This window comes from Nanorana parkeri, unplaced genomic scaffold, assembly GCF_000935625.1.
Source record: "Nanorana parkeri isolate BGI_ZX_2015 unplaced genomic scaffold, ASM93562v1 scaffold1254, whole genome shotgun sequence".
NCBI lineage: Eukaryota > Metazoa > Chordata > Amphibia > Anura > Dicroglossidae > Nanorana > Nanorana parkeri.
The window spans coordinates 448589-463890 of record NW_017307522.1 but is presented as its reverse complement, the minus strand read 5'-3'; the positions used below and the strand labels follow the sequence as shown (position 1 = coordinate 463890).

Here is a 15302-nt window from a genome sequence, read left to right as displayed (position 1 = left end):
TATATATTTTTGTGTGTGATTTGCTAAACTAATCTTAAATATATTTTCTATTTCTTATAGATTATATCTATCACTTTGTAAATTATAACTTAAAACAATTAAAAGAGAAGTAAAAAAAAAAAATAGAAACACGACAAATGAATGATACTGAATTCTTTTTTTGTACAAAGTTTGTGGAAAAATAAAGAATGTGATTTGGAAGATGGATAATATCACCCCTTGCAGAATGTTTGGTATTTTACACAAAATGTAATTATTTGTGCCTTTTTTTTGTTTTAAGTGATTTCTTTCCAAAGCTTTAAAAACCCACCATGCTACTTTCGAGCTCCAAAAATTAAATTACAGTTTTGTGGAGGAGTAAACAATGCCCCAAGGTAAGCTATGAAAATTGCAATGATTTTTCAAAACTTTATACTCGACTCTCACCGTCTTCTGATTTGTAGAAATTGATGTAGGCATTTCAAGCACTTTTAAAGAGCCTTTTCACACTATAACATTGTGCTAAACTTACTGTACTGTGGGTTTAGCACATGCTTTTGCACGGCATGAATGGCACTTCAACACCCCTCCCGACAGCCGTACATTGCAGCGCAATGTGCAGGAACCACAATACCGTGCATTGACTTGAAAAAAAAAGCAAAAAAAGCAGTGCATGCACTACTAAAATGTTACTTTGGTAATATTTTGTTCGAATAAAAGATAAAATACAGTGCAAAGCTGCACTTTACTAACTGCAAAAACTGCCAAAAGTGAGACAAAGGAAGTCCTGGAAACTTCTTGGCAGCAGATAGCCAACAAAATAGGTAGAAAATTCACAATGTGTTGAAATTTCCAAGTTTTTTTTTCATATGTATTAAATGTATAAAGCTATGTCCCTTTCCTGTAATTCAAAATATAACACATTGTACTCATAATTCCTGCTTTTAAAGGAAAGCCATTGAGACAGCAAACACACCTGACAAGGCGATCCACATGCTCAAGATTATGTCCACCATTTACTGTAGCCAAACATGCATTGTTGGAATAATGTACTGCTGTACCTCCAATGTATAACAGTTTTATTTAATTTATGATAATGTAATATTCAAAATCTAAAGAAAACACAAAAAACCAGAGCCAATGCAAAAGGCAATCAAAAATAAAACCTGGGTAATAAGGCATTATGACCAAAATTCAACAAACACATTACGTTTTAAGATACTACAAAGTGTAAACATAGGACAGCAATTTGATACTATTCCCTCTTTTGATGAACACATGTAACACTGAAAGAAAATCTTATCAATATATATAAAGTGCCATCATTTTTTATTCAGCTGCATATTTATCCCTTAATATTGTACTTATAAAGTCATGTCCTTTTAACTGGTGTATAGTATAAATAGGTGAGATGAAACTCAAAACAATCCAAGTTGTAAACTGTCAGATGCAATTCAACTGTCCGTTTCTCCATGTACATTCTCCATGTGCACCTTGAGGTAGTCATTTCTTGTAAACTTCTTGTGGCAAAGCTGGCACTCTGCCATTGGACGATTAGGATTGTGAGTCAGTTTATGTCGAATTAACATTTTCTTTAGACTGAAGGACAGGTCACAAACCTAAAAAAGAAAAAGAAATCCATGAAAATATGTTTGACGTCACAAGCATTCTGTACAAAAGGGGTATTTGTATTCCTGGAGAAGTGCTCATCAACATTTTAAAACACAGCACTAACAGGGTTATTTACAAAAGGGTGAAGTGGTTGGAGAAGGCAGGAGAAGTGAACAATATAGGACAACGTAGCTGAATTGGAAGTAAGCTGAATTAGATAATTTTTCCAAATCAACTATTGGGGCCTAGATTGTTCCCTTCTCCTGCCTTCTCCAAACTCTTCACCCTTTTGTGAATAACCCTGTAAATAGTATGTTTGTGCAAATCATGCTAACTGACTATTTCTTGATTTTTAAATATGGGGAGAAAATTGGGTTTTATAATGGGGACCATATTTAAATTAGAGCTCAGGAAAATAAAAGTAAAAGTTCTGTCTAAGAACAGGCAGAAGGTGTCTGCTATTATCTTTGTTAGCCAGAAAAGCCTAATCTATGCACTCTTATGACACTGGATTCACTTTATTTCTAAGGACTCTTGCTAGATCAAATTTGTTTTCAATAGAACCATTATATCCAATATAAACATAACGCTGCACCCTCATAAATGATCAATATACAGTATGTAAAATAAATCAGAGTGGTAATATAAGCAGCAACTCTAACCTCAAAATATAACGTTCAAAAATCTAAATATTGTAAAGGGCAGTGCTAATAATAACTTATATAGAACAAGTGCTAAAAATCCTCTAAAGTTTCATGACAATAATTGATAAGGGTCCTGTGTTTATGTACAACAACAGATTGTAAAGACGATTATTACAATAATATACATGTGCAAACCAAATAAATAATCATAATAAAAAACACCACCTTTCAGAAAGCAGCTCACTGTTATAAATTGACTTCTAATATAAGAAGGTCAAGATGCTCAAGTTAATCCAGTATTTACCTTTTATTAGTTCTGCTCTTTACAATATTTTGATTTTAAATAGAACCAGCCGGTAAAGTTTAGGGTAAATACTGCCCACTCCACCAATCTTTGCTCTCTTGAAGAGATAAACTGGCTGAAAAATCTTTTGCATTGACAATTTCAGGTGAGTCAGATAGCTGGACCCCACTGCAATTTGTGGCTTGATCTACTGACTGGTAACTTACTACTGTGTTGTGTAGTGATGTAGTAGCTGGCAGAAGCAATCAAAGTACGCAGAAGGGAAATAGATATCCAACGAACCCAGAAGTGTGTTGGATGCTGAAGATTCTTCAGCAAGCTAAGCTCTGCAACAGAGCAAAGAACTGCAGAGCAGGTAGTGGGACAGTAAGTATTAACATTTTTAATTACAGGCTTTTTTAAAATAAAGTCATTTGGCGACAGAGTCGCATTAAGGCTGAGTCCCACATCTGAAGTTAAGCCTTACCCACCAGCTACTCCTTTGTACAATAATAGTGCCTTAGGCTGGGTTCACACCTAGGCATATTTTTTCTGCTTGTTTTACAGCTCGTTCTTTTCGCGGTTTTTAGCACGTTTTTCCGTTCAGTGAAACGCGCGTTTCACTGACGGTATGATTTTTTTGGGGTTTTTTTCCTTATTTTCTCTATTTAAAAAAAAATGTTTTTATCCACTTTCAAACTTCCCGCCGGCACCGCCCCCCTGCGATGCGGCCACTCGCAAGGGACGGAACCCGGAAGTCGGCAGCTGCCGGAGGACACAGCGGGGATCGCGGACAAGGTAAGTCCTACGCTGTATTCCCGAGTGTGGCTCAGGGTTACCGCTTTGTTAACCCCGAGCCACACTCGGGAATACCAATGGAAACGCGCGGAAAAACGACCCAAATAAGCTCCTGTACTTGTTTGGGCGTAGGGCATTTTTCAGCGCGTTTCCACGGGCTGAAATACGCCCAGGTGGCAACCATGCCAATAGGGAAGTATGGGATTTCACTGTTTGAGCGTTTTACAGCGCGTCGATCAGCGCTGTAAAACGCCCAGGTGTGAACCTGGCCTTAGTGAACAATAAAGCTGAAAACATTTGGCAGTAAGATACATTTGTCCATTTAGTTGCTTTTGCCAAAGGAAGCTGGTTGAAATGGGTAGAAATTGCCTGAAAATGTCTGTGTGGCCAGCATAAGTAAACTCTTACTGGACAGGGGATCAGTGGCTTGGTGGGGCCAAGCATCCAGGGTGAACCTTGGCCTGAAAGTTTACAAAGCTGAGATCTCAGTAACAAAGTGGCTTTTCTGGGTAATAAAGTAACAGCAGCCACCTGTTGCCAGCTCTTAGACAGGACTTAAATTTTAACAAAGTATGTTCATGACATAAACATGGAGCCTGCCACTGCTGGCTTCTCGTTTTGAAAATACTAGCTGTGAGGCCATTATGCTGACCCTTTGGCTTCAATATTTTAGACCCCATTCACACTGAGCGACATGCAAATTGCGCGACTTTGAGCGACATTGAGCGACGTGTCGCGCGATCTTCCTATTGGGCTGTATGCAATCAGGAGCAATATCGCTCAAAATCGCTCTAAAAAAGGGTCATGTAGAAGCGACAAGCTACCAGCGACGAGCTACAAGCGATATTGAGCGATATTGAGCGACATTGAGCGACGAGATGTGAACAGCTACATTGAAATGTATTGGTGAAGCTACATAGAGCGATATAGTGCGGAAATATGAGCGATAAATCGCTCAATGTGAACGGGGCCTTAGGGGTTAAAATACTAAAGTTTACTAAGCAAAAATGTTGTTCATTTTGATTAGTGAATAAAGTGAAGTTGGGTTCACATTACTCTTCAATGATCCAATCATGTGTAAAATCTTTTAATTACCCTGCACATCAATGTGTATTTAAACCCTAGTTTCTCTTCATTCAGTGTGCTAAGTAAACATTCTCTATTCCTTTAGTAAACCAACCTCATTAAGTAAGTAACCACAATTAAGTAAAAAGATAGGGATTCCTGTTTTTTTGGTGACTTTCCAGATTCACTCGTATCAGGTCAGTGTCTCAGAAATCCCTCAAACCAGTTGGCCAGCATTACAAACAGGTAACTAGCATTTTCAGATGGAGGATGGGAATATCAGCTTCCATATTTCCCCCAGGAAAGGTTATCTAGTCTGCAGTTTTCTGTTGTTTCCTTTTCCTCACTCATGTGGACTTACAAAACCTCCCTGTTTAAAACTCTGGCCAATCAGCTTTTTTAGAGCTAAAAGAACAGCTAAAGGAAAACCAGTAGATTTCAGCTCCAGATAAGATTGAAATGCAGAAGAGTTAGGCTTTGAGCAGAGAATACCAACACAGGAGAGTATACAAAGAAGAGGTTAAGTTTACATTAGGGAAGGTTAGGGTCAACGTTATAGGGAGGATTCGTGTAAGGGTAACAAGGAGGGTTAATGTGAGAGATAGTTTTAGGATTTATGTTGCACACAACATTAGAGTGGGACATTACGCTGAACACTGGAATTCTGAACCAAGTTCTTGATGCTGAAAATTAATGTATCAGCTCCAAAGTAGCTTGATGGCTTAGAGCTGCCTGACCTTCGATCCGGCAATACAGCTCTGGCTGGGAAACCAATCACAGTTTATTCACATAAAGTCTAAACACAGCTGACTGGCAGAATTTCTTAGCAGGTGGATAATTTCCAAAGGTAAGTAGAAGAGTTTTTCACTTTCTTGTTGCAAGTTTTTTCACTTTCAGTCAATTTCCTCCTTTTCAACCAGAGCTTATGGTCAGAATTACACATTTTCATATGCTTTCCAGCACTGTATATGGTAACCAGAGTCGCTGTGGATGTTGCAATTACAAAAACACAATATGCTACTCCACTTACATCGCACTGGAATGGTTTTTCCCCGGTGTGAGTCCTCATGTGTTCATCTAGCCCACGTTTCTGACTGAAGGCCTTATTACATTCTGTACACTGGTATGGCTTCTCCTGTACACAATGATAAAAGAGAAAATTTAGATGATTCTAGACTCCATATTTTCACATGACTTTATTCTCCCTGTTGCACCAGGCATTTTGTATCTTTACATCAGTGTACAATAACCCACAGCAACCAATCAGAAATGTATCTTTTAACTGACTACTCTCTATTAGCAGACAAATGTGGATATTTAAGTGTTTGCTATAAGCTTCTGTTTACCTGTGCTCGATTCGTAGTCATAACACAAGCCTAAAAATGTGAATTTAAACAAAAGCTGCACAACAAATATTTTATTTTTTTCCTGTAAATCAAAATCAAATCTCTTCTTTGCTGCAACCAGAACAATAATATTAAGTTGGTAAACACAAGCATTCCCCAAACTCATGTCCACCCCTTTGTATTTTGTCACTGCCTCTCTTAAACATATGAACAGACATTTTAGATGGGTATGGTTTATCTTGGAATCTGAAGCACAGAAGCAAGTAAGCAGATCATTAGTGCTTGCAATGTCTATAATTCAACTGGAGGCTCCCGATTTGTTCCTCAAGCAAACATCCCAAAAAAACAAAATGTTACTATTAAAACAACAAAAAACAGGTACAAACTGATCCAATGCAATGCTAAATACTCTAATCAACATTCTAACTTTAGCTGCTTCCTCCTTCTTATAACAAAAGTAAGGGAAAAAGGTTCTGATATAGACACGTTATAACAGTACAAACATAGATTATCATAATAAAAGTGCAGCAATCCACACCAGTGTCTTGCCACCTCATTTGTCTTCCCTATGTCAGCTCATTGTCCATCATCTCACAAGGAAGTCAAAATATACATAGGAGGCATTAAAAAAAAGATCAGGAATATTTCCTGAAACGTGAGAAAAAAGGGAAATAAATATTCTTCTTTATTAAAACCTGAACAAATAATATAGTTAAGCTGTATAATCCTACATAATAAGCAGTTTAATCTTATAAAAGTCTTATATAAATTCTTAGGATGACACATGTAGAGATGTACAGGATGAAGCAGTGGACTGTGACTGGAAATAGTGTTGCAGGAAATAGTGTTGCAAGAAAGAATCATGTGTAGAGTGTTATACTGGCTAATACATTTTTTGGAGACTTTGGGAGAAGAGAATTCTGCCAATTGTTCTTGGTGGTATTCTGAGGACTCTTCACTATATCTACAAATTCGGACCCCCCCCTGTGCTTGCAAGTGGCAGGAGTTTAGGCAAAAGCAGTGGATTTCATTCTTTAGTATATTTTAGAATTCTGAAAAAATTGTTTTAAACTATTGTAATCCCACAATTGCTGACAGCTGCCTGGGAGTTAGATTGATCCTATGGCTTTTGTCTGATTCAGATATTCAGGGGTCTATTCAGGAAGCTGCCGAAGGATCTAGCCGTAACTTCGGCCCATCCTTCGGCTAGCTTCGGTTTTTTTTTTTCATTCTGACACGGAGCTGTGTCAGAATAGAAAAAAATATATTTTGCCCATTGGAATACATTGCTAGATTCCTATTGGCTATTTCAATTTGCAATAGCCAATAGTAAACTAGCATTGTACCCGCCCTCTGCTGATGGACCTGATGGAGAACTGCAGCAGAGGGCGGGTACAATGCTAGTTTACTATTGGCTATTGCAAATTGAAATAGCCGATAGGAATCTAGCAATGTATTCCAATGGGCAAAATATATTTTTTTCTATTCTGACACAGCTCCGTGTCAGAAGGAAAAAAAAAAAAGAAACAGCAGTGTTTCTCTCCTGGGCGGCCGGGAGCAGGAAGCTCCCACAGCGCCCGGGAGAGTTTTTTTTCTTCTTTTTTTTTTGAACCGCCGGACAATAGAAAACTAGCTCCGCACAAATGTTTTCTATTTACTTTTTAAACTATTTTTCTGTTCTGCTTTGTCCCTCAGTGGCATTCGGCTATTCACTCACTGCTGTTCGGCATCTATAAGAATAGGCCAAACAGCAGGGAGTAGCCTGCTGGAGGTTCGGCTCAGCCGATCCAGATGTTGGATCGGCTGAGTCGAACTCCTTCTTCACTTCGGGTCAGCCAAACATGCTGAGCATGTTCGTCCGACCCGAAGCCATGCAAAGCAAGCCGATGTACGGCTGATTTCAGCCGTACCAGCCTGAAGCGAATAGCCGAACAGTGTTCGGCTCACCTCAGTTCAGGTCGGTCATTCACTCAGCTGCCTACGGCAGCTTAGTGAATAGACCCCATAGAGTTCTGACTTTTCTTAACTGGGAAGAAAACTAGCATTTTCGATCAAACTGTTAAAAAAAGACAAATTTGAGTATTATTAACTTGATTTAAAAAAAACAACTTTATTTCAAACTATTTTATTCAGAATTTGTATTTATTTATCACCGTCTAAAGCAGTGGTTCTCAACCGGTGTAACCTCAGGACCCACATTTCACATTTGCAGTGATATCTAACATGTGTGGCGCAATCATCATTTAAGTACACATGCATGCCACATGCGCGTGTGTTTATGTGCGGTCAGATAGCAGGGGTGGTGGGGTTGGCAATTTGTTTTATTTTATTATTTTTAACACTTTTTAAAATTTCCTCTCCATCCTGAATAAATTTGAAAACTATGGCAGGTGGCGATGCAGAGGGGAACCACACAAGTAGGGTGCTACAAGTGATCTGGGTGAGTTCACAGCTAATGCACCCCCCCAGCTTCTGCACTGATGGGAAGAGCGAGCAGCATGGACATTATGATTTGTTTTTATCTGTTAGCCACACATTATCAAAAAAATTGTACACCTCTCCCCGCCTGCCTACCTCTCTCAGCCTCCACAAGCTCTGGGAAGGCTGTACTCACTATTTGAAATTCATCCGTCACGGTGGGGTGGATTAATAGCTTGCCGCACTGAGGTAGAACAGTGCAGGCCGGAACGTTAACTTAATTATCGGGAGTTGCAGCTCCCGATATTACTCCACAGACCGAAAGTGGTGAAGTAGTCCCCTCTCTCCCCAGGCCCTATCACTTCAGCGGGGGCCCGTGGGAGAGCGGACACTGTTTCATAATACATAGAAGTCTCCTGCATGCTTCCACACAAAGTCCCCTCTCTGTCTCCCTGCTGAATGAGGCAGGAGGGCCAGCTCTATGGACAAAGGAAACCGCGACCCACTTACAGGCTTAATCAGTATGGCATTGCAAATAGTATTGAAAATGCAAAGTACAGTAACCAGTAACCTACAGCAAACATTCAGATTACCATTTTATACAGTTAGAGTATTGGAAAATAAATTTTGTTTGGCTGATCTGTGTTAGTGTAGTTTCACTGCATTGCTCTTTGATTTACTGAATAAGCCTGTTTTGCAAAAAATATAAACTTAATCTATAACATCAATGAAAATGTGCTTGGATTGTCTAACCGCAACAATATTAGATTTACATCTAACATTTGATGTCAGCATGTATCCCAGCTGAGCCATTTCCATTTTAAATGTATTAAATATACATTTTTTGCTATAGACACAGTAGACCTCATCTCTGAAAAAACATGGAAAGCTGTTTTATGGCTTATGAAAATGGACCAATATAACACGTTTCCTTACAACTGGTTTATGTTTCCATACTGATCTCTATATCCCTAGAGAGTTTAAAGCTTCCTTCCTCCACAACACTCTAGACTCGTACAGATGGGACGCTGTCCTTTACAATAGCTCTCTTGACAAGAAAGCACCATGAAATATCTGTAAAACTTTTTTTAATGAAGTATAAATAGTAGGAGTGCTAAGCTCCGACATTCAGAAGAGGGTACAATCAATTTATGGCAACTTTTTCTTTTTCTGTGGGAAGATGGAATGTAAGAAATTGAGTGAAGAATAAATAGAATATTCATTCTATATGATCACATATGCAGGGTACCAGTGTTGCTTACTAATCTACTCATACACTCTCTAAACATTTGATTCTACATTTTAGCATAAGGGAACCTTTCCCCAGCCTCACGTGTTTATTACAATGCTGTCAATACATAAGTAAAAATAATTTTCTGTCTCTCTCAGGCTGGTCTACTTGTAAGAGAGGAAGCCAGCTTGTAATCCAGAATACACAGCCCGACAGCAGGCTTAAAGGAGAACTATGGGGTCAGTGTTTTTCCCCATAGTTCTCCTTAGGGTAACGGGAGGACACAAACTAGCGTCCTCCCGTTACCCTACGCTCAGTATACCACGAGCTGTAGCTGAGACGCCGCAGCTGGAGTGGATCCCGACTTAGACGTCGGGATCCGCCCAGCTGCGTGAGTGACAGCTGGCTCTGCCTATCTAGAGGCAGAGCCAGCTGTACCCGCGCCCTCCCCCGTCCGTTCCGCCAATTAGCGCTGGCAGATCGGAGCGGGGAGAGGGGAATCCAGCCCCTCCCCCTGTCATGGTAAGAGAGCCGTGACAGGATCGAGAGGTGAGCGAACCCGGTATGTGTTCGCTCACCTCCCGATCTACTGAGCCGACCTGTGACAGTCTCATTGTCACAGGTCGGCTAGAACTATGAGGTGAGTGAAAATCACTCACCTCATAGTTCTCCTTTAATGATGAGAAACCCATTATCTGTATAACCAAAAAAATTACTTAAAGAGAACATAACTAATGTTGATGTAAATGTAGTACATCCATATAACCTTTAATTCTTTGAAATACAATAAAGTACTGTAACTTTGGTAAAATCATGTTTTACCTAAATACCTACATTTATTGTTTCACAGTTTGCAAAATTGTAATATAACATTTCAAAACGTAGTCTGTTTATTAATTTAAACCAATCTTATATAGTAATCCAGTTGAGCATACATAAGCAATGGTAGAAACCTTGCAAAGTTATTCAGATGATCACACAACCAACAAGCATAGCAGTAAACAGAAGCTAGATGTGCATGCTTTTACTGCTATTATATGGACAGGCTTTCTATCGCTTGTTTGATGATGCCCGTTCTTTGTTTTAGTGATGCATGGGAGCTCATTTACTAAAGGCAAACAGGCTGATCACTTTGCAAGGGAATTTGCACTTTGCAGGGGAAGTTTCCCTTTAGTTTATTGAATGAGGTAAAGTTTTTTTTACAATTATTTTATTTTCCTTGTTTGTAATAGGGAATTCTTTGCAAAGTAAACATTCACTACATTCCCCAAGCTAAGAAAACATTTCCCTGCAAAGTGCAAATTCCCTTGAAAAGTGAACAGCCTGTTTGCCTTTAGAAAATCAACCCCTTAATATTTTTGGCTTGAATTACAAATGTGTGTACTAATGCTGCTGGGTGTCTGCTCCAGGAGCAAATCATGGGGAAGTCAAAAGGAAACCTCTCTTGCCCATAATTGGATGTTGAAGGAGACACACGGATTCTTTTTAATTCACTAAAGGAATTCAGTAAAGGAATATTCCAACATTTACTACATTCATATATTAGTTTCACCTTTTAAGTTGCATTAGTGAAATAAATGAACTTTTGCACTATATTCTAATTATTCGAGTTTCACCTGTATATGATGGGTTGCTAAGGTAGAATAGGTTGACTTTGTTAAAGTAGGAATGGATCTGCAATATACTGACTTCCACTATCTCTCCTGGGCATCCTGAATCCTGAGGTTTCAATTTGCCTAAAGTCAACCTTTAAGCCATTCAGATCCTTGCAATTTAGCAATGCTTTTGCATACAAGTACATTTATATAGTATACAGTATTAGCCCAATGACATCTCGTGAAGCCATAAACCATTATATCCACCCAAACTCACTGAATGTACTTTTAATATTCCTTATATTTATATAGGCCTAGTTATTAAATGAACAACTACAAATATTAAAATAAAGTGGACAGTAAGCACTACAGCTTGCAGAAAATAGAAATAATACTATTACATTGGTCAGTACTGAAAATAATTTTAAATGAAATATAATTTACAGTTTTCTAATATACCACTGCAGTGGCATTATTAGGTGTTGTCTAACTGTAGTCTTCATATTGACACAATAATGTACACATCATTCAGTTATGACAAAATACTGCCCCTGGATTTTTGTTATAATAAAGCAAAATGGGTCAATAAAAATCCCTTTTTATGAAGTATGATTAACAGAATTTTTTTTTTTTTTTTACAAAGGTGAATTTTATTATTTCCCATGGGAAATGGTTTGACTGTGATGGTAGTATTAGAACATGTTAAGGGATATATTAGGGATAAAATTAGCTTCCTAGTCACTAAGTAGATCATATAGTGAGGTCAGCAGTGAACACGACAACTAAACATTACAAACTAGAATATCCTCCACTCAATAAAATAAAATATTATGTTGAATAGTTTTATTGCAAACATTTTTGCTACAAATATGTTTTATATTAAGGTGGAACTCTAGCACACATTTTTTTTATCTGTGCCCATGTTGTAAGTAAGATGTTGTAAGTAAGTAGAAATCTCAGTTATCATTTTAGCAAATACCAATGAAAGGCTTTTTTTTTTTTTTAAAGGGAGACTTAGGACAAGTGTCAGGCATTTAGTGATGTTTGATTCAATGTTGGAAAGATCTTCCTTCCCATTCATTGACATCTGTATCTGGAACAGGAAGTTAGTTTTTTAATCCCAAGAATCCTGAGCAAGCTTGAAGAGACTACCAGTGGACACTATGAAGGCTTGAAAAGATACAATTGTTTTAAATGTACGGTAATTATACTGTATTTATCAAACCAGGATGCATCAAGCTAATGGTGGCATGTAGGGCGAGTCAAGTACTAATGGAAAGAGACAAACTTTATAGAGGAAATTACTTATTTACATCAAGGATTTTTCTGAAGGGGGAATGCATGTGACACCCACATGGCATAACTAGAGAAACTGAAAAAACAAAGTTAGGTAGACTAATTTCCTCCTTTAAATTTTGATTAACTCGGACCATATCTCATTTGTTAGTCTTAGAGCTTGCAAATTAAAATTGCAGCAGTGCTGCTAATTGGAGAACAAAAGACTAGGTAAGGGAAATACACCCAAAAATTGATGCAACTAGTGATTGTTTTGCACTTACAAGAAGTGGTGAGCATGTTTGATGTAAGAAAATAGGCTATCAGGAAGATGTCCCATGATTTATGAGTGCAGCTGAATGACAAAACAATGCTTTCACTGGAGTCACCAGTGAAGCAGCACATGTATCAGGTCACGGGGGCTATCAAGCTAGTGTAGTGGACAAGAGAGAGGTTTCCACTAACCAAAAGGTAGGCAGTGGGCAAGCTAGACATCTATAGGCTTTTTCAGGATCTAATAAAGGTCTGTCCTATGGAGCTCTGTGACCGCACATCCTTACCCCATACTGGCACAGACCATAGCCCCATAGCCAATTTGTTTAGTAACATGTCCTTCTCTAGTTAGAGAATAAGGTCTATCAGGGAAGACTGTCACATGGTATGCTCTGAGGATTACTGAGAATTTTAAATTGCCATCATTGCAGACTTAATCTATCTTCATATCCATTCTCTGTAGGGTTTGGTCAATAAGTAACCCATATACTTTAGTGGTGGAAGTAAAGATTTTTATGCTGACTTGCGTTATGTTGTTTTCACCTTAACGCTATATTTATGCAGTGAATAGGATCAACATGTATAACACCATTTGTGTTGATATCCAGTCACAGGGTGGGGGGCCTATAAGTAAAAATAAATCTACAGCAGAGAAAAATCAGGTTCCCTACTGTGCTATACCTGGCTGTGCTGTAGGAAAGAGCTGTGTTAATCTCAGGACTGAATGACAGGAAAACCAATACTCTGACAGGTAAAACAGGCCTCATATATGTATTTAATCTGTGTATTTAGCGGTATGCCTGAAGTTCAGTTTTAAAGTTTGCTTTAGTTTAATTAAAAAAAGAAGAACAAAATAGCTATCAACCAACCAAAAATTGAAATGATCTACAGCAGATGGGTTCACTGAACTCAATATGTAATGATTTGGTCCTTAATTTGGAACATATACCATTTTAATTAAAACAGACATAAGATAAGTTTTAGTGAAGTATTCAATAGGAGCTTGATGTACAAGCCCATTCGGAGATATACAATCTGAGCATTACACTGGCATTAACACATTCTCTACAATTAAATGTTTTTTTACATTGTTTTATATCTTTTTTTTTACTATTTAATACAGGTTGCACCCACGACACAGGATTCATAGATCATTTTGGATTTTTTGAGTACAAGCTGTTTCCCTTCAGACTCTCCCTGAATAAAGCTTGGTATGTCCCCTGTCTGAACACAGCATGTAGGGAGTAAAAGGGAAGGGGATGACACTCTGCACTGACACTGACTTATGCTACAGATGTTTTTCAACAGATCACCTAGACAGGTAAACGTAAAAGGAAGCCTGGAGCTGCATCAGAAGGCTGTAAATGTAACTATGAAATATTGTTATGCAATATTTCATATTTACATAGATAAAAAAATATTTTTTTAAATTGTATGTTTAGTTTTGAACATAATAATGTTCACCAAATACATACAAACTAATATAAAATCCCTTTCACACTGCACAGGGTAAAACAATTTTTTTCTGAGTGCCTTTGGGTGTTCAACAATATAGCTTCATCCACTCTTTTCAAACCCTGGACTTTAAAATGGTCATTGGGTTTATGAAAAGTCAGCTCTGACAATTCATTGAATTAACCCCATGGAATAAATCTAAATAAAACTTCATAAATATCCTACTAATGCATGTGTAGTTTGTGGCACAATTCCAAATAAACTGCATAAATACTGATAAGGAAAATAAAGAGACCTCACTTATTTATGTGTACTGCAAATAAGGACCTGTACTGTAACAAAAACACTTTCACGATCCCAAACATTTTTGCATAGATAAGACCTATTAAAATAACAGCAGCACACAGCAGGAATTTAGTGTTGAAATGAGTGGTGAAAGGTGTGGAAAATACTCTTGCAAATGCACTTCCTAAGTAAACATACACATAACTTAAATTCAGTTAGCTATTTACCTCAGCAGACTAATCAGATATTTAGAGAATGTATTTCTTTTCCCCTAACTACACAGAACATTTCTTTCTGTTTCCAGAACCTAGGAAACCTTAATGCTATTTACAAAATAACGAATGTCCACTTATCATTAACCCTCAAATCTCTCAGCAGCAAACATCTGCACACAGAAGACATTTGTCAGTGCTACATAAATGACACACTTCTACATTATAATATTTACACAACTAAAGACACAGCTGATATAAGAACCACATATGCAACTGTAAGGGTGGCATTTGAGTGAAATGTTACCGGAATCAGGGTCTTGGTGAAAACCAAGTTGCAACCCTGCTTTCCAGTACAGAGAACCTATCTTACATGCACATCATTTTTATACATATGAAGACATTATCTGTTAATCTAGAATGTGCTTTAGGAACCTCCAGTGCTATAACAACCATGTATGGTGTCTTACTTGAGGGTGCTCTTACAAACATGAGAAAGTCAAAGATCCTTATGCCCACATACCTCATTGGGTTCGAAAGCTGTTAGTGGTTCCTTGTAGAATTTGTATGTATTGTAATGAATACAGATATCTGCAGAGTGCTGTGCACTTTTTAAATGTGTTGTATGCAGGCCTAAGTTATCATTGGCCTGTGTCCTACAGAAATCTAATTCATCATATGGAAGAATGCTGTCCCACAAACAGTTATCAAAACATGTGATGTAGTGAAAACATTAAGGGGGTTATTCACTAAAGCTTTCGGCTGATCCTTCGGCTCACTTCGGCTGCCTCTGCCCTTCACAAAAGCCCGTACAGCAGGTGAAACCGAGCTG

General features: G+C 38.0%; 1 protein-coding gene across 1 annotated transcript in view; it reads right to left on the bottom strand.

Moving 5' to 3' along the window:
- Positions 1 to 1433: 1433 nt before the first annotated feature.
- Positions 1434 to 15302, bottom strand: part of PRDM5 (PR/SET domain 5) — a 139838-nt gene continuing 125969 nt past the window's right edge. Inside the window, exons 15-16 of the mRNA XM_018568857.1 lie at positions 5411 to 5515; positions 1434 to 1598 (exon numbers count right to left, since the gene is read on the bottom strand). Of these exons, the coding sequence (XP_018424359.1) occupies positions 1434 to 1598; positions 5411 to 5515 (270 nt within the window). The remainder of the gene's footprint in view (positions 1599 to 5410; positions 5516 to 15302) is intronic.